At 41.8% G+C, this 25,769-nt stretch overlaps 1 protein-coding gene across 1 annotated transcript in view; it reads right to left on the bottom strand.

Moving 5' to 3' along the window:
- LOC123240760 (zinc finger protein 569-like) overlaps positions 1 to 23,289 on the bottom strand; it is a 31,830-nt gene extending 8,541 nt beyond the window's left edge. Inside the window, exons 1-5 of the mRNA XM_044668472.1 lie at positions 23,186 to 23,289; positions 21,479 to 21,569; positions 4,774 to 5,010; positions 1,750 to 1,876; positions 623 to 718 (exon numbers count right to left, since the gene is read on the bottom strand). Coding sequence (XP_044524407.1) covers positions 623 to 718; positions 1,750 to 1,876; positions 4,774 to 5,010; positions 21,479 to 21,569; positions 23,186 to 23,289 — 655 coding nt within the window. The remainder of the gene's footprint in view (positions 1 to 622; positions 719 to 1,749; positions 1,877 to 4,773; positions 5,011 to 21,478; positions 21,570 to 23,185) is intronic.
- Between the last annotated feature and the right edge of the window lie 2,480 nt (positions 23,290 to 25,769).

Raw genomic sequence — 25,769 nt, 5'->3', positions numbered from 1 at the left:
AAAGATGGGAAGTTTTCTGGGTTTAAATCTGGCCTCAGATACTTCCTAGCTGGGTGACCCTGGGCAAGTCACTTAACCTCCATTGCCTCGCCCTTACTGCTCTTCTGTCTTAGAAACAATACACAGTAAAAAACAAAACAAACAAACAAACAAACAAAAAAAACCAAGAGCATATAGGGAAATTATGTCAACATAAATTCTGTTATCTGGGGTAAGGGGAGCCTTATACAAGGTCTTTTGAGTGTTTGAGGCTATTGATTTAAGTGTAGCTAAGTAAGGATAATCAGAATTTAGTTAAAGGGGCATTGAGCAAAATCTTCCCTGAATATCTGCTAGCAATAGAGGGACAGTAAAACTTTCAGCAACAGCATTACACGTTGATACGTGATCTTGCCTAAATGGAAACGATTACCAATACACAGTATCGGTTCCAAGACAGAAGATAAGAGTTTTTTAAAAAAGAAAACAAACAAATGGAATAAAGCTCAACCTGGACAAACTCAGGCCTCTTCTTGGAGGAGAGCATTTGATCAAATGTTTCAGAAGCATTGACCCTTCCATGAATGAAGAGCTCAGCTCTTCTTTGGAGTGACTCCCACCTGCATACCTTTTACTTGCTCACCTGTAGGGCTGCTTCTTGGGACTTCTCTCTCAAGCATCCATGGCACTTCTCCTCTCTCCAACTGGAATATAACATCTGGTTTGGTAATTGCAAGCCCTGCTCAGAGGAAGGAAATGGGAAAAGATTTTGAATAGGGCCATATCAGAATCCAATTTTAGACATCAGCACTTCAGGAATAAAGCACACTAAGAAGGTATAAATAAGGACTTCTGAAGGATGTCTATCATCGTGATACTAGAAAGCATGGACACGTGGGTCACAGAGGGATTTTAGACACAAAAAAGAAAACTTGTGCATATAACCTAATTCAATAAGATGGGAATTCTGCACATTTTCAAGTACTTGCCCTGACATTGTGATACAGAACCTCAGACCTAACAAAGAATGTGTAAGGGGCAACCTTGGTGTAGGAACATGAAGTTATCATTTTCTAATTATGCAAAGAAAAGGCCTTACACTTGAGAACAGATACTAAAGCCCCAAGTTAAGGACTTTCTGTCCTTTTTAGTCACAGAGGATAGTCACTACTCTTTGCTCTGGCTAATTCTTTTTCCTGAACTCTTGGATCCATCACATCCTGCTTATTCTAGGAATCATCTCCTGAATTTTAAACCTATGCATCTCCATTGACACCTTTCCAGGTGCCAGGTCCTCAGAACTAAAAAGTCACAGAAGAGCCTCCCATTGGCTCTCTGTCCCATACATCTACTAGCCTTTCTCTCTTTACTAAACTGATCACTACACTGATTATTACTGACAGCATATACATATATGCCCCTTTGGTCACTTACTGATTGCAAATAGCAAGGAAAAATAAGGCTCAAGGGCCCTGAATTTGGAGTGAGGGAAACTGGGCCTGAATTTTGCTACTCACTAACTTTGTGCCTGTGGGGAGGACACTGCATCCATCTAGGCCTGGTTGCCTCATTTTTCAGGCTGAAGAGATAGGTTAGAATTCCTCTAGGTCCATTCTACCTCTAAGTCTGTTGATGATTCTATTGCCTTTGGAGCCCTATTATTCAATCTTTTCTTTGCTATATCTGTTTATGCCCTTCAGGCACCCCAAAGCCACTGACTGGCAAATGAAAATTCCAAGCTCTCTCAATTAATAAGAACGATATTGTTACCCAAGGAAACAAGGTTCCTATAGTTCTCCAGCATCACATCCCTGAATAAGATTCTCTGAGTAGGGTCCAGTTGCCTCCACTCCTCCCAGGTGAATTCCACAGCCACATCCTTGAAGGTCACTGATTCCTGAAACATTCAACACATTCCTGCTCATCCCGGATCCTCTCCCACAAGGACCTTGGGGGAGACTTGAAGTTAGTAAGAGGTTTAGGAAGTGTCGTTCTCAATGTATTCCAAGTCAAATATTTATTGCACACCTGTTATGCATAAAAACTCCGCCAAGGACGGTCCCAAGCCCGGCTGAAAAAGGAGGAGGGTTGGGCGCGAGGCTAGCAACCTCACCCCGTAAAAATCTCGCTTGCTATAGAAACTGCAACCTCATTAAACCAACAAAACCAACGATCGCCTAGTCTGGAAGATTGCTCTCCAACAAAGTCCACGATGCGTGCTGGCAAAAGCCAACAAACTCCAGGCCTACGTCAAATCTTGAACATCAGATGGCCTGAAAAGATCTCCAATACCAGACTCTGGGAAAGAACAATTCAGTATCCCATCAGTCAGGACGCTATGAAAAAAATATGGAACCCACCAGGGAGGAGAAAAGTCGGAAGGCCAAAACAGACCTGGCAAAAATATGCCCAGTTGGTGGAAGTTGCCCAGAACAGAGTCCGTTGGCATGAGATGCCCAGTTGGGGGAAGTTGCCCAGAATAGAGTCCGCTGGCGTGAGATGGTTGCAGCCCTATGCTCCTCTGGGAGTCGATAGGAATAATAATAATAATAATAATAATAATAATAATAATAATAATAATAATAATAATAATAATAATAATGTTATGCATAAGTTTCTACTAGACTCTCTAGCATGGTGATAGTCATGTTCAGCCCTTCCCCTCAATGTCACTATTGGGCAATGTTTCAAGTGAAATCCAAAGGAGTCAGACATGTCCACCTTAGTTTAAAACCTAATACATAATGCATACTTAGTTTAGAGCCCAATACTCATGCCTATATAAAAGTAGTTAAACTTTACTCAGTTTTATTGACTAATTTTTGCCTTACTAGAAATTAAATTGGATGTTACTGGGACAGCTAGGTGGCTCAGTAGATAACCAGGCCTGGAGACAAGAGATCCTGGGTTCAAAACTGAACCTTTCCTGGCTATGTAACCCTGGGTGAGCCACTTGACCTTAATTACCTAACCCTTATCATTCTTCTACCTTGGAATTGATTCTTAGTATTGATTCCAAGTCAGGAGGTAAGGATTTTTTTTTTTTATCCCACATTCCCTACATTCCCAAAGCCATAGGCCTCAACAAGGAACCTTCAAAATGCTTTCATGGTAACAGAAATCAGAACCAATATTAAGTACCCAGAAACTGTTGTTTCAACACAGGAAGAAGGAAACACCAAGACTGCATAGAAGAAGCATGTACAGTTCATAAAGAGCTTTAGAAACTTGCAGGGAAAGACCTGAAAATAACAGTCCAGGGATCTCCTTTCCACATCACTCTGACCATTACGGTGATCCTAGAATAGTCAGGAGAATCCCTTCTAACCTCGTCTTCCCTTCCTTTCAACTCAAGATTATATCACTTTGTGGCTTACCTAGAGTAGTTCCCAAAATGTGGGGTCTGATTTCTGTCTCCTCAAATAATTGTATCTTGGAGGCTTGGAGAAATGTGGATTGTTCTGTGCCACTAATTTAGAGGAATGTTTCTAAGTTGGAGAGTAGGAAAGACAATGGGAAGTTGCTTTTTTGGACGGAACTCTTAACCCGGGTACAGATAAGAGTCAAGGCGATGCTCTGTTCAGTGTTCCAGTTTCTGCCCCAAGGTGGGATACAGAGCACCATCAAATAAACTGGATCGACTGAGATACTTGCTACTATTCCTTACACCTTTAACTGTTCTCTCCTCTCAAATGCCCAAACCCACTATGATCTCAGTCATATCTACCTTTTTCTAGAACACATTCCCTTCTTAAGCCACAAAAAAAGATATTTTTCTGCATAGTATTATCCAGACACAATAATGGATTGAGATCTCTCTCTTTCTCTCTCTTCTTGAGTTGTTATATTGCTGTTCCTATCATTTGACTTAACACCCTTCTCTTTCAGTAAGGTACTCACTTCCAATGAGAAGAGAAAGGATACTTGCCTTGTAGCTTGAATACATTTATCAGCTCCCAGCTCCCAAACTTAGAGTCTAACAGAGTAATCTCCTCCTTAACGTGAATGTCTGCTAGTTCCCAAAGATAACATGGTCATTCCCTTCTCCTCCACTAACGAAATACTGCCTAGACCCAAGAGAATCCCGAAGAATCTTTCGAGAATCCATTCCTGCTCTCGTGAGCCCCCATCAATGTTTCTCTCCTAGATTATAGTAATACTTGAAAAACAAAGTCGGGAAACTCTTGAGCTCTTATCAGTTAGGCAGTCCCCTCTGCCCGAGCACACACCATACAAAGAGACTAAAAGGTTTCTTACACGCTTTCCCCGAGTCTCTGGGATAGCCTGTTTCTATCTCGTCTGTCCACCGCTGTCGGAGGCAGAGTGGAACAGTGAAGTCAGGAAGAACTGAGATCAAACCCTGCCTCTGACATTCCCTCACTTCAAGTGACCTTGCACTGGACGCTTGTCTGCCTTGGTTTATTTCTTTGTAAAAAAGGGATATAACAGCGCTGCCTAGTAGTGCTGTTGGGAGGATAAACAGTTGATACTAGTAAGAAGCGACGCAAGCTGTTACATAGAATTAACTTATTTTTTGTTTCCACGCCGTCTTGCCCCTTGGGCTGTGCGCTTCTAGAGGGCAGGGGCTGGTTTTCACTGTTTTTGGCACCCACCGCGCTGGGCACACCGTAGGCGCTTTAAGCAAGGTTCGCTGGAGCCCACTTTTCTGGTCTCCCTCCCGGCACAGGGCTGTCCTCGGCAAGCGGAAACGCGAGACGGGGCCGGGAACGAGGGACAGCAGGGCACAGAGGGCATGTAGAGGGTTTACTCAGCCTGGGAACGCGAGTGACCCACCTGAAAGCCGGCCGCAGGGATCCCGGGGCCCATGCCCGGCTCCAGGGCGGTCCCCTCGTGGGAGGCGGAGCGAGGCCCAAACGAAGCGCGGGGGGCGGGCACGGCGCCGGGGAGAGGAGGGGCCTTGGCTGTCCCAAGGCCTAGCGGCCCGGGGAGATTGATAGAGCCGCTCAGGGCCTGAAGGACCGCCCCACAGCCCTCGGCTGGGTTCTGGATTACTTCTGTTCCCGGAGACCCCTACAGGGGAACAAAGACCACCAGGAAGCGGAAGTGCCCCTGCAGGTGTTTCCGGACTGGAGGCGACCGTTTCCATGACAACCGCTTGTCACAAATCCTGGAGGAGAAGGAGCAATGCTTTCTGGGAAGTGTAGTTTAGAAGCCAGAGAGAGTTATGCGCATGCTCTGAAAAGCTTTTCCCCTCCCAGCGAGCTGCGTGAGAGTGTGCATCTCACAGCGGACTTGTGCAAGGTTTTGGCGGGAAGAGCCGTCACCATCTTCTCCCCTTTACTTTACTTCTCTCTTTACTTTCCCTTCCTCCCCCCCCCCCCCACACACACCCTCATTCCCCTAGCCAAACCCCGAGGCTTCCTGGAAGAGAGCACCGTGAGGCTGAAGCAGGGGAGAATTTACTTCCCCCGTGTCAGCGAGGGATAATAGTCCAAGGTTGTATGGGGTGGCCCACAGGTAGGATGAATCAGAACTCAAAATATGTACTCCTGAGGACAACTAGGTAGCACAGTGGATAGAGCACCAGACCTGGAGGCGGGAGGGTCCGGGCCCGGGGCCGGGTCCAAATCTGGCCTCAAACCCTTCCTAGCAGTGTGACCCTGGGTAAATCACTTAATCCCAATTGCCCTGCCCTTGTCACTTTTCTGTCTTTGAATTGATATGAAGACAGAAAGTAAGGTTTGTTTGTTTTTTTTAAATGTGTATTTCGAAGCCACATTAACTGAAACAATTTAGTGCTATATAAAAAATAGAGTGGTTATGAGATTGTCATTAAATTGTGAGCCCCTTGAGGACAGGCACAATTTTTTGCCTCTTTTTGTATCTATATGCATTGCTTCTCATTGTGGCCTTTTTTTAACTGACGGACTTTAACATTTAAAAACATTTTTTTTCTGGGTTATACATATCACAAAACATATTTCCATATCATTCATTTTTGTAAGTGAATAAAAGTCTTATCTGTAAGATTAAAATTTATATCCAATAACTCCAAGTATTATATTTTATGAGATTTATTAATAATCATTTGAAGTAGAGGAAAAGTATATCCTGAGTAAAGAGCAATTTTAGGTGCCAGCGAAAGGGGGAGAAGAGAGCTGAAAAGGCGGGGTTACAGAAACCTTATCTCCAAAATGCAAGGACTTAACGGGAAGATGAAAGTGGGATGCTGGGAATCATAGTTCAAGGGTACAAAATTCTAATTACACATATAAAACCAAAACCCCCAAACATATAACCAAATAAACAAATGATAAATCATATGTTTTCATTTGCATTTCTACTCCCACAGTTCTTTCTCTGGATGTGGATAGCATTCTTTGTCATAAGTCCCTCAGAATTGTTATGGATCCTTGTATTGCTGTTAATAGCAAAGTCTATTACATTTGATCATTCCATAATAATACTGTTACTGTGTACAATGTTCTCCTGGTTCTGCTTATTTCAGCCTGCATCAGTTCATGCAGGTCTTTCAAGCTTTTTCTGAAATCCTCCTCTTCATCATTCCTTATAGCACAATAATATTCTATCACCGTTTATTCAGCTGTTCCCCAATTGATGGACATCCCTTTTATCTGACTGACTTTGAATCCCCAGTGCTTACTTAGCACAGTGCCTAGTACATAGTAGGTGCTTAATAAAAGTTTATTGATTGTCTGACTGAAGAGGTGATAGGGAAACAAAAGCTTAAGAGAAGGAAGCACAGAATAATGGATGCCAATAAGGCAAAGAGCCTCCTTTTTGTCTCCTGAGAACTTGGTACCATTCTGCAGCATCTATTTCTCTGCAGGTGGGCACCTATCTATCATACCATAATGCTGTTCCTGCAGATTCTGCTTTCACTCTCTCTCCAGCAGAAACTCAAGGCAAGGGATTTTGCTCAATTCTCCCTTTAATGAATTATATTCTTGATTCTCCACTTAACCCAAAGGGCCTAAGCTGCCTGGCACAAGAGACCTTGGAATACAATTTTTATGAGAATAAAATCCCAACTTTGGGAAGGAAATGGCAAACCACAACTTTGTGGGCTTAGCTTTGAAGATATCCCTTGCCCATTCTTTGTTCCACTGCATTAAAATAGCAGAGCAGGGATATGAAATTAGGAAGGATGTCCCATTCTAGAATAAAGCCAATGAATTAATTTTCTTTTTGAGCCCAAATTTACTCTGTGGCCCATTCTCAATTCCTGGAAACATAATACCTAGTGGCCTTTAGAGTTCCTTTGTGCTCCTGTGCCACCAGTTCTTCCCAGCATGCCTTCTTTCCCCCCAAAGAGGAAGAAATTGAGATTGCATTCTTTTTTTTTTTTTAAACCCTTAACTTCTGTGTATTGACTCCTTGGTGGAAGAGTAGTAAGGGTGGGCTATGGGGGTCAAGTGACTTGCTCAGAGTCACACAGCTGGGAAGTGTCTGAGGCCGGATTTGAACCCAGGACCTCCCGTCATGCCTGTCCCGGTGAGTGGGATCCAAACAAATGGGAATCACTCTTGAGGAAAGCTAAAACTAACTTTGGATCATCAGCCTTCCTCAAAGTTTCCTAGGGTCAAGGGGAAGATCTAATTGAACTTTCTCATATATACTCAATAGGAATATTCATTTTCATTTTCACAAACCAATTTCTGTAGGATCACTAAATGTTAGATTTTGAAAGGAACCTCTTGGTCATCTCTAGTCCTCGATTTTATAGGAGGGGAAACTGAGGCCCATGGAGATAAAGTCAGAAAGAATCTGAGGACCCCACTGTTGGACAAAGCCTGAAAGGTCATATCTTCCAACTCAAATTTAAACGAGACTCTCTTTTATATCCCATCTGACAGTGAGCACTCCAACTTTGAGTGGAAGATCTCCAGTGGGGTGTAACTCAGTATCTCCTAACATGATCACTTCTACTTTTGGTTTGCTCTATTTAGAAGTTTTTCTCTATATCACATGTAAATTCACTTTTTTTTTGCTTCTGCTCCCCTTGCCCCAACTACTCTGTTTTAGAATCATTACTAAGTATCAGTTCTAAGACAGAAGAATGGCAAGGGCTAGGCAATTGGGGTTTAGTGACTTGCCCAGGGTCACACACCTAGGAAGTATCTGAGGTAAGATTTGAACCTGGGTCTTCCCAACTCTAGGCCTGGCTCTTTATCCACTCTCCTCTCTAGCTGCTCCTCTTCCCTTGACTTCTTCCTTCCTGAGGCCAAGGAGAATAGTTCTTATTCCTGCTTCAGATTATTTGAAAACTATCATGTCTCCCCATCAGTTTCCTCTGCAGTCAAGTTAAGCCATGCCCTGAAGCTCCTTTACTGCCATGGTTTCCCCATCTGCCTTGTCCATTCTCTGCTTTATCCATGTCTTTCTTAGAGCTCAGAACTTGCCTAAGGCCACCCACTTCTTAGAATTTAACTTGAATTCAGATCTTCTGACCAGATTGAGAAGGAACTTGATACCAGTGGGATTGGAATAAAGTTTTCTCCTTTATTCCACTCCCCCAGTCATCCTCGCTTCTTCCCTTCCCTACATTTCATCATATCCACTTCTCGTCTCATTAATTATGCTGACACATTCCTCCCATTCCTTCCAGCTGCTCTCCATCTTCCAGACATATCACTACTCCTCCTCGCAGCCAGTCTCTGAGAAAATTGTTCCTTCTCTCAGACACTAACCTTTCCTCCTGACCTCTGGATGGGAGTCTTTCCAGCCTCCTCCTTTCTGCTATAATCCTTTATCTTTTGCAACAAAATTCAAGCCAGCAAACATTCATTAAGGCCCCACAGTGCTAGGTCCTTGATTTGCTGTCCTTAATTACAAAAACAGTTTGTTATAAAAACATTTGCAGATGTTTATCATTCTTCTCTTTGTGGCTCTTTTTCCATTTTCATCCTTAGATGCCTTCTGGATGATTTTCGTCCTCAAGTGCTGTTAAATGTTATTTTCATTCACACAAAAGGCAACAAGGTGGTATAGTGGATAGAGCACTGGACAGGGAGTTCTTCCAGGTGCTGAGAGTCACATGGGACAAGAGGCAAACTTCTGGGCTCCAGAGAGCCAGGAGACCTCTGACATCCCCTCAGAGTGTCTCTGGGTCCCCCTTATCTTAAACAGATAAGCATCAGCTTTTGTTTTTAATTCAATCCAATGGTGGGGCCCAATTGCAACCCAATTCAATCAGAGAGTGGGTTATTTCAAACTCAATACGAAACTTTCCCCTTTAAAATCCAAGGCAGATCTTGGGGTACCAAGAAAGAAAAGGGGTTCAGATTAGTGTTAAATCTTCTCAGTGCCTTCTGGATGACTTGGCTTTATCAAGTCTCTTATCAACCTGCTGCTCTAAGCATCTTTCATCCTTTTTAAAAATTTAAAAAAATGTTTATCCTCTAAATTGGTTTTGCCTTTGGCTTCCATAACTCTGCTTTGCCGATAAGGTTGTTTTTCAGATTTCTTGGGTGTCCTTTTATAGCAATTAATTCATGCCAGTTAAATTGGTTTTGATGTCCTTTCTAGTCTTTCTCATCTTTACTCTCCATTTTTCTATAATCAATAATTCATTTTAATAATTCTGGATTGAGTCGTTTCAGTTGCATGGCATAACCTTTTTCTTCTAGCATCATACTAATTATGATCTTTGTGCTCACAAGTCAGTAGTCTGAGCATTTAAAGATAGCTAATTATTTCCCGCCAATAACAAGCTTTTTCCTAGCTCTCCAAATATTATTGATCTCACTTTTTATCATTATTCATTGCTTACTGTCTCTAGCAACTAGTGATTCTTTTCTTGAAAAAGTAGTCATTGTGCAGAGGCTCATGAGTCTACAAGCCTTTGACCTTTCTAATATCTGAAAACTTTTGGCTTTTCTCATTCCTAACCTGTACTTTCCAATAGACTTCTCACCATTCCAACTTATTCCTCTTCTTGCACTGAAGTTAGTGTCTAATTTAATTTAGAGAAGGAGATGTCCTACTGAATTCTTCCTCGAATTTTTCTTTCCCTTCATCTCCTGCAATCAATGGATAGGTTTCAATTACTTTTATGATGGTCTTTTGCAAATATTTATCATGATCAGTATAATACAATAAGGAATAACCAAATGCCCCATGTAATGATGTTTCCTGTTGCCTTTGGGTGTTATATAAAACCTATGAAACCAATCCTTCCCATTTCCCTCAGGATGATGCTTATAATAATAAATAAGCATTTATGTAGCACTTCAAGATTTACAAAGCACTTTACATCTGTTATGTCATTTGATCTTCATAAGAACTCTAGGAGATGGCTGTTATTATTATACCCGTTTTACAGATGAAGAAACTAAGGGAGTTTATGTAATTTGCCATGGGTTAAATAGCTAGCATCTGAGAGATTTGGACTCAGATCTTTCTAACTCCCTGTCCAGTGCTCTATCCACTATGCCACCTTGTTGCCTTTTGTGTGAATTAAAATATTTAAGGGACCCTAATCCTGGCAAGATTCACCTGATAAGACACCATAGTCACATGTTTTAATTTGCCATTAAGCAAGATTCCTGACCGATGGAAGTCAAAAGGATGTATGAGGACTGGAGTGAAATCCTGGCCAAACAGAAAATCTTAGAAATGGAATGCCAGACCCCTCCCCCACAAGTGTTACACCCCACCCCCCCTTACCCCAGAAAGGGGAGGGATGAAGCACTCTCATTGGGCTGATGGACAGAGAGGTGGATGATGAGAGGTGCATGTGGAGAGGGGGAGGAGAGTAGCCTGAGGGCTCTGCTCCCCTCCAGCTCTGCCACCTGTGAGCTGCCCACCTTACCCCTGTGTGCTTCTATTGGGCTTCTGGGCAGAGGAGTAGGGGAGAAGGGGAGGGCATCAGCTCCACCCAAGTCCTTCTGCCTTTCTAGTAACAAACTCTAGGGGGAGGTTTGGAGGGGAGGATGGCCCTTGTGCCCTTAGAGAGCGTTCTGCATGCCATCTTTGGCACTGAGCCATAGGTTCACCATCACTGGTTTAGCATAAGCTTAAAAAGTCAGCACTTGAAGCAATTTTTTTTTTTTTGTGATAGAAGCTCTCTCTAAGCCATCTCCAACAACTAGTAAATCCTGGAACTAAATTACTTGCAATTTGGCCAGAGACTTTGGGTAGTTGGGAAAACCTGGTAACCTTTCTTTCTTTCTTTCTCTTTACTAATGAAAAAATTTTTAACACTTGGATGTTCTTTGGAGGCAGTGGGTGTTCCTGAAATTTCTGTCATATGGCAGCACTGGTAAAATGTTACTACTGAAAAGATAAGTCTTTGCTGTTATGGGAAATTTAGGTTTAATAAAAGTATTTTGAACTTTCCTGAAAGCAGTCAAGCCTACATTCCTCAAGAAATTGTGGCAAAAGAAGATAATGGAACATTATACAATAAGAAAGCACAAATTGGAAGAATTCAAAAATATTTGTGAGATTACATAACTTAGTGGGAGTGAATAAAATAAATGGCCAAAAATAGTCAGACTTTGCTAATCTTCACAGGAGGAATTTCTACTGAATGGAAGAATTAGCCTCTATATTGGGGTCTAGCATTGTCTGCTGCCCAAAAGAACATCTTTTTTTCCAGTAAGACCACATTTGGAGTTTTTTGTTCAGATCTAGGAAATGTGATTTTAAAGACATGAATCAATAGCATGAGAATAGTGTGGTATCTGGGGACAATTTCAAAGTCTGTCACATGGGAGATGAGAAATATTATCTATAGTTTTTAAGGGCAAAACTAAGACCATTGTGTTTATTCCTAAAGTAGTTCAGACAGAGCTGGGAATATGCAACAACAGGAGGAGGGATCAAGGGATCTAAGTTAAAAGACATCAGAGGTCAAGTCCAACTGATTAGGAAACAGTCCCAGAAAGGTTAATCAACTTGTTCAGGGAAACACAAAGTACCTGAAAACAGGATATGAACCCAGGTATTTTGACCTGGAGTCTAGCACTCTATCCACTATACCACATGTATAATTCTTCAAAGTCACCATAAAAGGATAGTCTCAGGCAGGGACATTGAAGCAGACAAAGTTTAATTTTGCTAAAGCCTACAACTTGCCTCTATAATATGTATGATTATACTCTGACCTGATTTGCCTCAACCTGTAGCTTTCCTCACTCAGTTTACTGTTCTCACATTCCTAATGATCTCTTGTTCGATTCAGTCCAGATTATTTTATTCTTTTCAAGATGACTACGTTTTGCTCCTCTTGTTTAGAAGGGATCTTTCTCCGGGCTTCTGATGAATGCTTTAATAGCCAGCAAAAACTGATAAAAAAAAAAAAGAATAAAACTGGGATAAAACAGGCAATTGTAGAGACAAGGGGCTGTCTGGAATGCATAAAACTGTGGCCCTTAGTTTATATAAGAGATCTCTTCCTAATAGATTTGTAGGCAAATCAGCATTAAGAGGAATGAATGTTCTGCTGATAAAGGGGCCATGGACCCATTTCAAGGAGAAAGCTTACTAATATTTTGAGTCTTCTCTGACGCTCCTACCAAATTTAAAGGACCAGTGAATTACATTCAGAACTGGTTTTGCTCACTAAGACTGATCTGGAAGCTCCATTATCTAGGAGACAATCATAATAAGTGTTCCCAACTTGAAGCGTCACATGAAGCACTTTACTAGGGAGGAGAGGAACAGATTCAAATCAATGGCATCAAAATACATGGGGTCTGGAAAGGAGTAGACCTCCCTGCATCCCCCCATTCCAAGATTACTTCCCCTCCCTTGCACCATTACAAATCATTATTCCTCTGGCTATTTCTCTAATATCCCCCACACTGACCACAGTTCCCTAGAGGGGTGCCATAGTTTGCATCATGAGAATTATGAGCCCTATTGAGTATTGTTTTTTCAGTTTTTATTTCTAAATTCCTGATTTTTACTCCTACAGTTTATCACTACATGACCTGGCCAACACCAAAGAAAAACAACACTGTATTGAACTGTTAAGCCTTTTTAACTTCTTTCAAGGAGCTATTATTTCCTCAACTGTAGTGGTTAAAATGGGAGCCAAAATAGCTATATCCTTTTCCCTGTCCTGTCTAATCCTGTCCAATTTTTCTTTTTTTTGGCTTTTTTTCCTTTTTCTCTAACACCCTTCAAAAACATATACATCCACCTATGAGACAATACACCGAAAGTTAAGGGTTTAAAAAAAAAAAACCAAAACAAAACATATACAGCTATTCTCTTCAACTGTTCTATGTTCATACTAGCCCAATCTGGACAAAGCTTTTGAAAGTATTCTTTTATTTTGGGGAAGGAGCGGCTCACAAAATGGTATCATATGATGTGGGTATCAGTGGACTTAATTGGGTCCAATCCTGCATACCTCTTTGTGACCCCCACAAATGTTATCATAAATCTGGTTTGAGTGCTCATCTTCTTCCTGATTAATATATTCCAATTTCTGCCAGTTTTCTGGGGGAGTAGAACAGTCCTTTGTTCTTTTCAACAATGCCTCCCTGGCCTCATGTTACCTCACATAGTCCTCAGGATTATTGGGGTCCCATTGTGAGTCCTGTAATGGCCAATGTTTCACATCCTCATTTTGGGAATTAATAGTGGCCTTAAAAATTGCTTGAGGGGGCAGCTGGGTAACTCAGTGGAGTGAGAGTCAGGCCTAGAGACAGGAGGTCCTAGGTTCAAACCCGGCCTCAGCCACTTCCCAGCTGTGTGACCCTGGGCAAGTCACTTGACCCCCATTGCCTACCCTTACCAATCTTCCACCTATGAGACAATACACCGAAGTACAAGGGTTTAAAAAAAAATTGCTTGAGCACTGTTTGAACCTAGTCCTGTATGACTAGGGAACTGAACTATCCATACTTGCTGTCCAGTGACCCTAACTAAGGACCTAGGTTATGTCTAAAGATTGAGGTGAGGAGTTCTCATATTTGTGAATCTAAGCATTATCTGAAAAGTGGCCCCATTCTAATCAACTAATTATTGTTTACAAGTTCTTTTGATTGTGTACAGCTATACTTTGGATCAACACAACAGAGGTTGAAGACAGCCTAGACAAGATTTATCAATGATATATATATATATATATCATATATCTATGATATATAACCCATCATCCTTCTGGGACTCTCTTAAGTCCTTCCTCCCCTCAGACACCTGGTACTTTCCCTTCCTATCCTCTTTGCTCTTCCTGTGGCTCCTTTTGCTATTTGGCCTCAGCCTGTTCAATGCTTTGTTAAAGTTGTGGCCTCTCGACTTTCCCAGTTCCAATTCCAGATGGTAGTTCATGAGCAACAAGGACACTTCTGACCCTTGGATGCTGTTGCTGCTACCTTCTAGTCCCAAAAACTCTGTGATAACCCTATGCTCCAATTATACAGGACCCTGTGTCCAGCCCGGATCCTGCACCCCCATTCAGTAGGAAGTAGTTCCAGAAGACTGACTCTTCCTCTTGATCCCGGTTCTGGGCTCTGTGGTATTTGGAGTTGAATGATGTGGGTTACCAGACAGTTGTACAGATGTCGGTGGGTTATTATAAAGATGTGGAAAGGAGCTCTGCAACCACCGATCAGCATAGACATAGCGAACCAGGGACTTTCCCAGCTTGGATCTCTGAAAAACCAGCAAAATTTGACCAAGAGTTGCCCCAGGGTGGTCAATATATCAGCATCCCATTTGCATTGCAGCTTTCAACCCCTCACTCCCACCCCAATGGGGAAACAAACTGAATTATGGGTTAAAGTGATGGTGAAGCTACAACCACCCAAACAATCGGCCCCTTCCCTGACCACCAAGCAAGATAAAAAGCATTTCTGACAACCCTTTGGGCTACTCCATTGCCATGGCCTTTTCCATCACTATCCCTCCCTAAAAACAATAAAGCTTACTCCCTCCACATGGAGATTACTGAGTTGTCAGTTCTTTGGACATTGTTGTGATCTCGCAGCCCACATCACCAGTATCTAACTTTTAAAAACTACTCTTGTCCAAAGTGATGCGGATGTTCAGAATCTTCACCAGTTTGATCTCTGGGTAATATTTGCCTTCATCCAAATAACCAAATACTGAATAACATCTCGTTGTGACAGTGGCATCCCTGTACAAGATTAAGTTTCTCCAGTAGCTTCTTCTCCCATGAACCCTGGGGGTCCAGAAGATGTGACAGCTACTGAGCGAAGCTAAATTCAGTGGGAAAGAGCCTTTGACCTGTTAAGATTTAAATTCTCTGGAGAATGTAGCTTAATTTATAATTATTTATTAAGTAATAAGCAGGCCAGAGAAAGAAAAGGACTCGAGCCATGTGTGGCCCCATTCTCTTAGCAAGCCTCCTCCATTTTGCTCTGGATTCCCAGCTATAAAAGCCCCCATTCCTCTGGCGACTCCACTATATGCCCCTTGTGAAGTCCCTTTCCTAAGTCCCTCTGATTGGAGGACTCAGACCTCACTCTGGGCAAGAAGTGGGTCTTTTGGATGCCAGGAGACCTTTAGAATGGCAGCAGAGTAGCATGCCCACCACTCTCTTTTACCCCACTGTCTCACATAGCAGGCTCTGTCTACATTCTCATTCATCCAGTGTGAAAATAGGATTAACTCTCCCCTGGCCTATTTTTAGCTAATCAAATCCAGAACTTAAATATCCCTTCTTGCCATTAAGTATGAGAATTCACTAGAGTAAGCTCACACCTCCAAAGGCCACTGGCCTTCCTTGGGCAGTGCTAGGCAAATTGAAAGATTGCAATTGGTTTCTGTGAAGAAGGGGGAGTGATGGGAAGTGACAAGAAGTGATGTGGAAAAGAGGAGCATAAAAGACGAGACCAGCATGGTCTAGGGCAGTGATGGGCAAACTATAGCCCGCAGGTCAGATGTGGGGCCCCCTAAAATGTTCTATCCTGCTGTGCTACATTATTCCTAAACTGACAAATACAATAAATATAAGTAGGATACAATACAATGAAACTTCAAAAGAGCTGCCTTAGAAACAGACTGACAGAGGAGCATTTCCTTTCCTTTGGCCCCTCTTTACAAAGTTTGCCCATCACTGGTCTAGGGGTATTTCCTTCCTGGCTTTTGGAATGAGTGGCTGAGATTCCTGCCTTGGCTTTGGAGAAGGCTGCCTTGGCGGAACTCTGGCTGAAGACACCACCAGGATTTCTGGCTGAGGATTATTGGGAAATCCACATGGAGACCTTGGAAGGCTTGTTAGAATGTGTCTCTTTATCTACATTTTTCCACTTTCACTCTTTCCACTTCTCTGTAAATAAAGCTGCTAAAAGACATTTTGACTTAAGTTATAATATTTTAAAATCCACGATCAATATTGCTTTCTAACTCTCATATTTAATATAAAATATAAACCTTACAGGAGGATGGGGTAAGAAGCAGTTGCATCACAATATTAACATTAAAGCCTTTTTCCCCTTTAAAATCCAAAGTGTGGCTTGGAGTGCCAAAGAAAAGCCCAGGAGCAAGTGCTGGATTTCGCACCCAAGACCCTTTCATTCACCTCTTTGTAGCCTAGGGGTGTTCTAGGGATCAGGGAGTGTTAAGAAGAAATGACACCTGAGCAAAACAAAGAGAAGCCAGAGCTGATGATGAGGATAGTAAGAACTGCAAAAATGTATTGTTATTATTCGTACATAGACACACACACATATATACACACCCATATCAATATGCAGATATATACATATGTAAGATATATATTTATGAATATATGGTATATTAAATATATGTATAAATATATGTGACATCTACAGAAGTGGAACTCAGCCAGAAGCCAAAGCAGCCCACTCTCTCCCCACTGCGGCAGAGCCGCCCCTTCTGCAGGGTTTCTCTTTCTACTCCCAGTCCTACGCCTGAGCTCAATCATCATCCACCTGCTCCTGCTCCGGGGGTTCAGAACTACATTTCCCAGAAGTCCAAGCGAAGCCACAGGCCTGTTCTCTCGATGTGACTGGCCGGCAGCCCAGAAACGCCCCGGAACCGGAAGCGTCCTGTAAAGACTTAACGCTGCCTTGCTTGTGGGTTTGCTAAGTTGCGTATCCTCTGGCCCCTACCTCTCCGGGGTGAGTAATCCTTCTAAGGGTCTCCGTCTGCTGGTTCCCCTCCTTCGCCCCTAGCCTTCCATGGTCCGAGTCTGGTTCGCGGAGTCCTCCTTCTGGGCCACACCCCCTTCCTCCTCTCTCCCGCTTTTACCTATTCTACACCTTCCTTCCCTTTCCTCCCTCCCTCCTCCCCCCTCCCGCGCGCTTTCTTTCCTTCTTGGGGGTAGAGCAGAGGAGGGTCGCCCCTTGCCTCTCCTTCATTCCCGCGGCTGTGCTCCTACTTCGAGAAAGGAAGAGGGAGAAGGGAAGGTGGCCCCGGCCCTAGCTCGACCCCTCTCGGCCTTCCTCGGTACCCCCTCCCCCGGGCTTTCGCTCGTCCTGCCCGCCTTTCTGACCCTGGGCCAATCACGCAATTCCTCGTTTGGCCAAATGTCAGTGTCTGAGCAGGGTAATGTTCTGTTCTCTGGTGCCGTCCAGCTCCAGGGTCCCATGAATGCTTCCCGGTGCTGGGAGTTACCAGAAAATGCTTGTTCATGCTTGATCTCTCCCTCCCAGATCTGTCAACAGAGAAGTCTGGTTTTCCAAAAAGGGAAGGGAATGATCCCTGCCATCCATCTAGCCAGTTTTCAGGTGAGTTGGAGTTTCTCCACAAACCTAGATTTTAAGAGCGCAGACCCACTTCTTTCCCATATTTTGGAAACTGGGTCATTCGGATAGGCGATGCATTCTACTGGGTATATGCTAGATATACACGCTAAGCTTCCTTTTCCTCTAATCCCCAGCAAACTCATTAACCAAGATGTCTACCAAGTGCTCAGCACTGAACTAGCTGCATTGAGGGAGGACAGTTCTTTCCTATACATTTCAAATCACATTTTGTAAACTAGACCAAGAATAGGCATTACTTGTGCATTTCCTCCTGTTGTTTCTGGAGTGCTAAAAGGAGCAGGTAGAGGCAATGATGCTATATTAGTTTAAAGGAGAAAATTTGTGGAAGACTCAAATGGACAAGAAGATTCTCGAAGGTTTCTTTGCCCGAGTCTCAGGGAGAGCTAGGGTTAGGCTAATTGGAGAGGCAGGTGTCAAAATAAATGTCGTCTTTGGGAACTTGTGTGGTCAGATGGTGGCAGTCCATTCCTGTTAGGAAGTGAGAGGACCCAAGTTCAAGTGGACTCAGTTTATGAGCCTTAAAGAAAACTGAAGTCATTGAATTTGTATCTCTGCAAAGAACAGACTGTTTTTTGTCATTGGAAGCGGAAATTCCTAATCTGGAGGGAAAAAAAAGTTTTAGAGGGAAAATTTTAGTCTGCTAAATTGAAAAAAGACAAGTTTCTCTGAAGCACTATGGACAGAAAGTAAATTTCAGTAGACTAAGAATGGAATGTATGGAGAAGAAAAATACTGAGATGGCATATGTTAGTCATCAGGAGAATATCTGGATTAGAGCCTTTGAGGAAGACAGAGCCATGGAGGTATGGAGTGTGTCAAGATTTAAATGAAAGCCTAATAGCAAGTTACTGTAATGTAAGCAACAAAAGAGGAAGGCATTAGCTTGAATTCTTAGCTAGATGAGATCTTTTTGGTTTGGCTTCCTTTCCTTTTTGTTTTTTTTCTCTCTAGAACTCGGAATGATTGAAAACATCTGGATAGGTAATGGTAATAGGTAATAGAGCACCAGTCCTAGAATCAGGAAGACCTGAGTTCAGATCTGGCCTCAGACATTTACTGGTTGTATGACTCTGATCTGCCACAGTTTCCTCAATTGTAAAATGGGGATAATAACAGCACTTAACCTCCCAGAGTTGTTGTAAGGATTAAATAAGATAATAATTGTAAAGTTCTTAGCACAATGCCTGCCACATAGTAAATCTTATATAAATGTTAATTATAATTATTATTAAAAACAGAGGGAAAGATTGAGTTGCAGAATGATGAGACTGGCATTGTGGAAATTCAGGTATACTGAGGATTTGGGCAACATCTTTTAAGTACTATCAATTGAGATCAGGCCTTAGAGGAAATAAGGTACAATTAGGAAGTAGTTGATGGTTTTTTGGTGTTTTTTTGTGAATTGTGGGTACTGGCAAGGGAATCAAGGTATCAGTAAGGAGGCAGAACAGAGAGAGAGTGAAATATCTAATCAATAAAAAGATGTTAGGATGGGAAATGGGGCCTCACAGTTTAAGATCTTTTGTCTGATGGATTGGTTATGGATTAGAAGGGTAAGTGACAGAGACAGTCTTGACGCATCTGATTTTTTTTTTTTTTTAGTGCTACACATTATAAATGTTGATTTCATTAAGGATGACAAGATAAAAAGTAATACTGATGCTGAAGTTACCTAGCAAGGCAAGAGAGATTCTTGGGAATGAGTATATTGGTGGCAAAGATGAAGGCTGAAAAAAAAAAAAAAAAGACCAAGCAAAGTGCTCTCTGTGCAAAGTCTTACTTTATTTGGTGGACAAAGCAAACAAGCCAGAGATCTGCAGATTTCCCCCGATGAAGCTGAGACCTTAATTGTCAACACTGACAGATTTTTAAAGACAAAAAGAGGAACTGACAGAGTGGGGAATAAAACTTAAAGGGGTCATGGATGGGTCATGGACAGGTCAGGATGCTTTACAGATTATTCTTGACATACTACCTCCCAATCCCCATTTCTGAGGAACCCCCAATTCCTCTTAGGGCTTGCTGCATTTCTACACAAAGCAATTTGATATAAAGAATAACCAATCACACCCTTATAGTAAGTAACATACACCCTTAAAATTATTACTCAGTCCTCTCTGGGGTCTAAATTCTTAATCTGGTTACATACACAGACTCTTGCCTGGGACTATATTCTTAGTACAAATATCACAGTTGCAAGGTATCAAACGAAAGGGATTCTTAATATGGTAATAAGGTATGAGAAGTTGGTAATTCCTTAGTAGTATGGATAGAGGGAAGAAGCAAACCTTGACATCACTTCTGTATAAGTCTTAGAGCTCCATCCGCCAGCTACAGTATAGAAGAATGGTTCCCAAACTTTTTTGGCCTACTGCCCCCTTTCCAGAAAAAATATGACTTAGCCCCATGGAAATTAAATTTTTTAAAAATTTAATAGCAATTAATAGGAAAGATAAAGGCACCTGTGGCCATCACCGCCTCCCTGGATCGCAGGAGCACCCACCAGGGGGTGGTGGCGCCCACTTTGGGAATCACTGGTATAGAACATCAGGCTACATGTTTTGTCTGACCTTGTGCTTCTTCTGTGTATGAGTGAGAATTCCAACCACACAACCTGAAGATACAACTGTAATCAGGGTAGCTAGAGAGTAAGAAAGACAGAGATTGGGGGAGACAAGGAATGAGGCATAGCCTGAAACACATTGTGACCAATGAGAAAAGAAGAGAGAGAATGAATAGTAGATGTAACAAGGGAGCCAGAGTGGCCTAGAATGAGGAGGCACAGAGTGACTATAGCACCCTCTTTTTATTTTCCGGAGGTCACTCACCATAGTTTAGGGTCAGTTTCTCCCCCCAGCAATAATGTCCATTTGGGGGCCTTTTTTTAATCACATGATACTGTCTGTAAAGGTTCTGCTGTTCTTCTTTCCAGCAAAAAGTCAGTGAGGAGGATGTTTTGCTCAATCTTCCTTTACCTAATTAAATTCTCTAATTACTCTGATTTGGCTTCTTGAAATCAGCATGCCCACATTTTCCCCCAAAGCCTGGGCCCTGGATAGGATTCATCTGAGTGTCAGGCCCAAGCTTGTTCCTGGCCCCCTATACAAAATACCCAAGAATGCCCTTTAACCCAATTAGTATCCTCTCTTGTACACATGACTCAAAGTTGGGATTAAGGCTGATGGTTTTCCAGATTATTGACTCCATCAAGAGAATGATGCTATCTGTGGCTTGTCATTGGATTTCTTTAAGTGACAAGTTGTTCTGGTAGAGAATTTCTTCAGAGGACTTTTATCCCCAGGTATTCTGGTGGACGTAGGCAGTTCAGGTCTGTTTGTCTCTGTCCCTTCACAAGAAGTATGTGGATTGTACAGGGAGCTTGGTGGATTACAATGGATCATGTTCCCAAGGGAGGGTGGAATTGAAAATTGTTACTCCACTTTATTTTGAAGTATTTTATTAAGACTTAATCAAGTCACACTTTATTAATGATCAAGTTGCTATGTATTAGTTACTCTTTCTTAGTCTGTGAACTTGAATTCTCTCTGAATTTAAGCTGCAAGCTCCCTATTTGTAACCCAAGCCACCATCCACCGATGAAGTAATCATATTGTATTGCTATCTAAGCCATCCTCATTATTAACCTGTTAAGGCCTTAAATCTGTTTTCTCTATCTCCAACTGTCAGTTAGTCAAAAAACTGTCAGTCTCAGAGAGACCGAGACTGCTCCTCCTCTCCAGGGACCCCAGAAAGCAAAGCCCCTTTCCAGTTGCTCACAACTCACTGATCACCTGTCAGCCACGCACTCTCCTAACCGTCATCAGCTGACAGCCTGCAACGGACACCCTCTCAGCAGGGGGCTCTGACCGAGAAATCTTTCTGCTCCCGTGCCTCTTTCTGAGACAGAGGGAGAGATTAAGAAAACTCTTCTAACATACCTCTTCTTTATTTTAATAACCACAAGGACAAACACCTTGACCCCGAGTTTTAGTTTTCCTGTCCTGGGTTTTTTCCACTCACAAAATTCCAATTCAATCCAAAATCAATAGCTTGCGCTCTCAGAAGGTGTCAACCCAACTATAAGATCCATGTTCTTCCTTAGAAAATGCCAACTGTGGGATTTTTCGAGAGGATGTTGATCCAGGTGTTAGGCCACCTGATAATTATCTGATGTAATTTGTAGTTAGAAATGAGATACACCTCTGTGGCCCAAGATTGTATAAGCTGATGAGCTCCTCTCTCCTGACTTTAAGAGAGCTACCTTGGATGTCAGATGCATCCTTGGTTACTCAGGAGCCTTGAATCCTATTTATTGGCAATTGCTAGCTTTGCTAATAAATCGAATGTGCTTGGAACTTTATTGCCTCAGTTTCTCTTTATCACTACAGTTGGTGATCCAGATGGGACCCGAGTAAGGGCCTCCAGCCCCCGGGACTGCCTCTCAGAAGAACTCTTCTCAAAAGACTGCCCCGGAGGACGGACTCCCCCTCGGGCCTAACCCAAATTCTTCTGAGGCAAGGTAAGCTCCTAAATGGGAGATCCTTATCAACAGAATGGAAGTTTTTTGTCTTATGTAGAGCAATCTTTGGTGCAGGTAGAACAATCCCTGTTGCAGATAGAGCAGTCTCTCCTGCATGAAGGGGAAGAAGAATTTCTTCTTCAGAAAGCAAAGGAATCCCTCTTACAGATAGAGCAGTTTCTCCTGCACCTAGGAAAGTCGTTGGGACACTTAGACAATTATTATACAAATGGAGTTAAATTGGCAGTAAGGCAGACCTTGAAATGATTTCCTTCCAGAAAATTGTGTATATTAATTTTGAATAAAGCTTACAGATTTGAAACAAATCTCTCAGGAAAAGAAGTGAAGTTAGAAGCCAAATTTGTAACATCGGGAACTTCCTTTTTTGGTTCCATTTGGCCAAAGTAAAATAGCTTTTCAGCTGATAAAATTCTTTCAGCTTAAATTCATCATGCAGACAGTTCTGATTTTACAGAAGTGGACCACCATCCCTTAGATCTTTACATAAAGTGATTTTATATAATGCGAATGAGGTGAGAGTTTATTCCTATCCACCCATTTCACTTAGCCTAAAGGCATATGCAGAATGATACCTGTATGCACGTAATAAATCATACTAAAATATAGACATTTAAACATAGTCTATGATAATAAACAATTATGAATTGAAAGGTAAAGTTAATGATAAAGAATGCACAGTACTATATAATAAAGCTAATGGAGATATATAGTTTGTTACTCCTTTCCTACCCACTGCACCAAGCCTTTACCACTGGTGGTTGGTTAAAATGTCTCTCAGAATTCTTCCCCTAATGTCAAATTTGCATAATGAAAATATACAGAAAGCAAGAACTGTCTGTATTTAATTGCTACAAATAAAGCCAGTCCCTGGGTCCCCCTTATACTGTTAGACCCTGGGCATAAACTGGCTACCGATCTTGGCACTACAAATGGTAACAGCACTACAAATGGTAGCGGCCATCCTGAAACTCACTTGAACATGGTGCTGGGATAGCTGTCTTGATAGCAAGGGCTACCAGTTAGAATGTCGTGGACTTCCAGAAGGGACTCGCAGTTAGAAATTCCTGGGTTTGCCATAGATCCATGAGCCAAGGAGGAAGTCAGTGATTAAGGCCCTGAAGGCAAGCTGCACCTGCTTAGCCAGGGAAACTGAGCCATAGTAGAGAGCAAGGGACAACTGCCTTGGACAATTCACATGACCCCTTGGACTGGGACTCCTTGGGAATAAACTCCTTGCTGGGGGGTTTCCTCTCTCTCTGAAGGGAGATCCTAGGAACTGTATCTCTATATAATTACACAAGTCATCTTCATTAGAAATTAGACTGCAAAGATTCATGAAGCGCTATGAAGTTATAAAATTTCCAGATAACTTGGCCAAAGGAGAAAAGTACAGTAGCTTGAGACAAATGTCTGTTCAAAGAATCCTTGCATTCCTGCTCTTGACTGGAGTGAGAGGAAGACACCCCACAGAAGTCTACTAGTCTTCCTCAGGCACTCCACTTGGGGTCATTCATGGCTGTAGCAGCCAGGATTCTCCTTTAATACTCCTTTATGGGGAACAGTAGGGACAGAATTAGTGTTTCCCAGGGAACCCTTAAATCCTGGGGTCAAAGCAAGTTACTGGTATAGCCAGGAATGGTAAAGACATCTGCTGCTAAATTATGTGAACCCCATTCCAAGATTGCTAGAAATTCAGTTGAACTCTTTTGGCCTAGAACTGGCATCTTAGATTATCGCATATTACAAAACTCGAGATTGACCATTGAAAAATCTCACTCAGATCAAATGAATTATTGATTAATTATTAGTCTTACTGGGTGACTGTCAGTGATAGACTATGCCCAGCTACACCCGTAGTGAGGAAGTATGGCACTTCCCCCCCCCCACTTTTACAGGAAGCAGGAGTCAATTGGGTAATCCTATGACTTCTCAGGAGGGACTCCTTTATACCAGAGAACTGTCATGAAATATCCTGCCTGTCTTGTCATCTGTGTTTTTATGTCCAGGTAAATTAAACCTGTGAACGGGAGAACTTCATCCCTATCAAATTAATTATTGATTCTACAGTTCGAATTCAAAAGGGAATTATTTAAAATAGCGGTCTTAAATTATGTAATGACCAGTCTTAAAATTTAGTAAAATCTCGATAAGTTTCTGATCTGGTCCAAAGAAGGGACTTTCAGTTATTAAAGACTTTGTGATTACAGTCAGTAAAACCATGCTTGCTGACTTTTTGGTTAAACTAAAAGAGGGAAATAACATTGCTGGCAAGTACATCTATTTGTTTTTCTGTGTTTTTGTCTTGATAATTAAACTAACTCTTTTTCTACAGTCTGATCATCCAAAAGGAGAATGATATAGAGAACAAACACTTTCTACAGAACTTTGAAAAGCCCTCAAAAGGAAAGTTTCTCTCTCTGCCTTTCTGGCTCCAGCCAACCTCAGGGAGGCAGACAAGAGAAGGGAGGACTTTTTCCCCCCCCAATCTGCAGGAATTTGTGGCATTATATACTAATTAGAGACGAAAATTATTTTTCTTTATTATAATTTTCCAAACTGGTTAAAATGTTTCTGTAAATTTTGCTTATATCACTCTTTCTCTGGAGAGTGACCAATTTATTGATTAGAGAAAAGAAAACTGCAGCTAGTGAATCCCAAAGTGCTTGCAGTTTGACCATGGAGAGAAGAAAAGTTGTTTTAAAATGAGGAAGCAACTGAAAAGTAAGTAAAATTTAAATGTTCTTCCCTGAGTGATACAACAGAAATCTATTAGGATAATTAGAAATACTGTGAATCTATAATAAATACTGAAATGATATTCTAGAGTTACTCAGGGTAGAATTAAAGGAGTTAATGGAGTACTGAGATTACAAAAGACCAAATTAAAAGGCATAGGTATCTTACAAATATTAATATAAAATTTGAAGTTTTGAGAAAGCAAAACAAAATTTGCAAATTATTTCAGGCCGTTCTTGCCTAATTGTCTTCAGTTTTGAAACAAACAGACATTTTATGAGATAAAATTAGGAAGCTTACAATTTAAAACAAATTTTCATCATTTGGAGGTTAATTTGCAAAGTATAAAGAATTTGAAAATTCATAACACAAATTCCGGTACTCTAAAGGAAAGGATAGATTAGATTTTAAAAAATCAATATGGCTTTTTTAGCAATTTGAAAGGAAATAGAGAAAATGTTACACGTGGAAGCATTGAGAGATTTATGGTCTTCATCAGACAGAGATTAATTTTTTTAACCCTTCCCTTCTGTTTTAGAATCAATACCAATTGCACTAACTGTTTGATTCCAAGGCAGAAGATTGGTAAGGGCAAAGGAGTGGGTTTAAGTGACTTGTCATGGGCCATATCGGTAGGAGGTGTCTGAGGCCGAATTTGAACCCAGTGCCTCCCATCTCCAGGTCTGGCTCTCTCTCCACGGAGCCATTTAGGTGCCTCACAGATTAATTCTTGAAGCCAAAATCGTGAGGGCAGATACTTCATAATCAAAGAATTGTTCTAATACTAATCACTGTTGAACATTTGGTAATGAGGCAGATTT

Source organism: Gracilinanus agilis, chromosome 3, assembly GCF_016433145.1.
Source record: "Gracilinanus agilis isolate LMUSP501 chromosome 3, AgileGrace, whole genome shotgun sequence".
Classification (NCBI taxonomy): Eukaryota; Metazoa; Chordata; class Mammalia; order Didelphimorphia; family Didelphidae; genus Gracilinanus; species Gracilinanus agilis.
The sequence above is the reverse complement of the archived record's forward strand: the minus strand, read 5'-3'. Positions and strand labels throughout refer to the sequence as shown.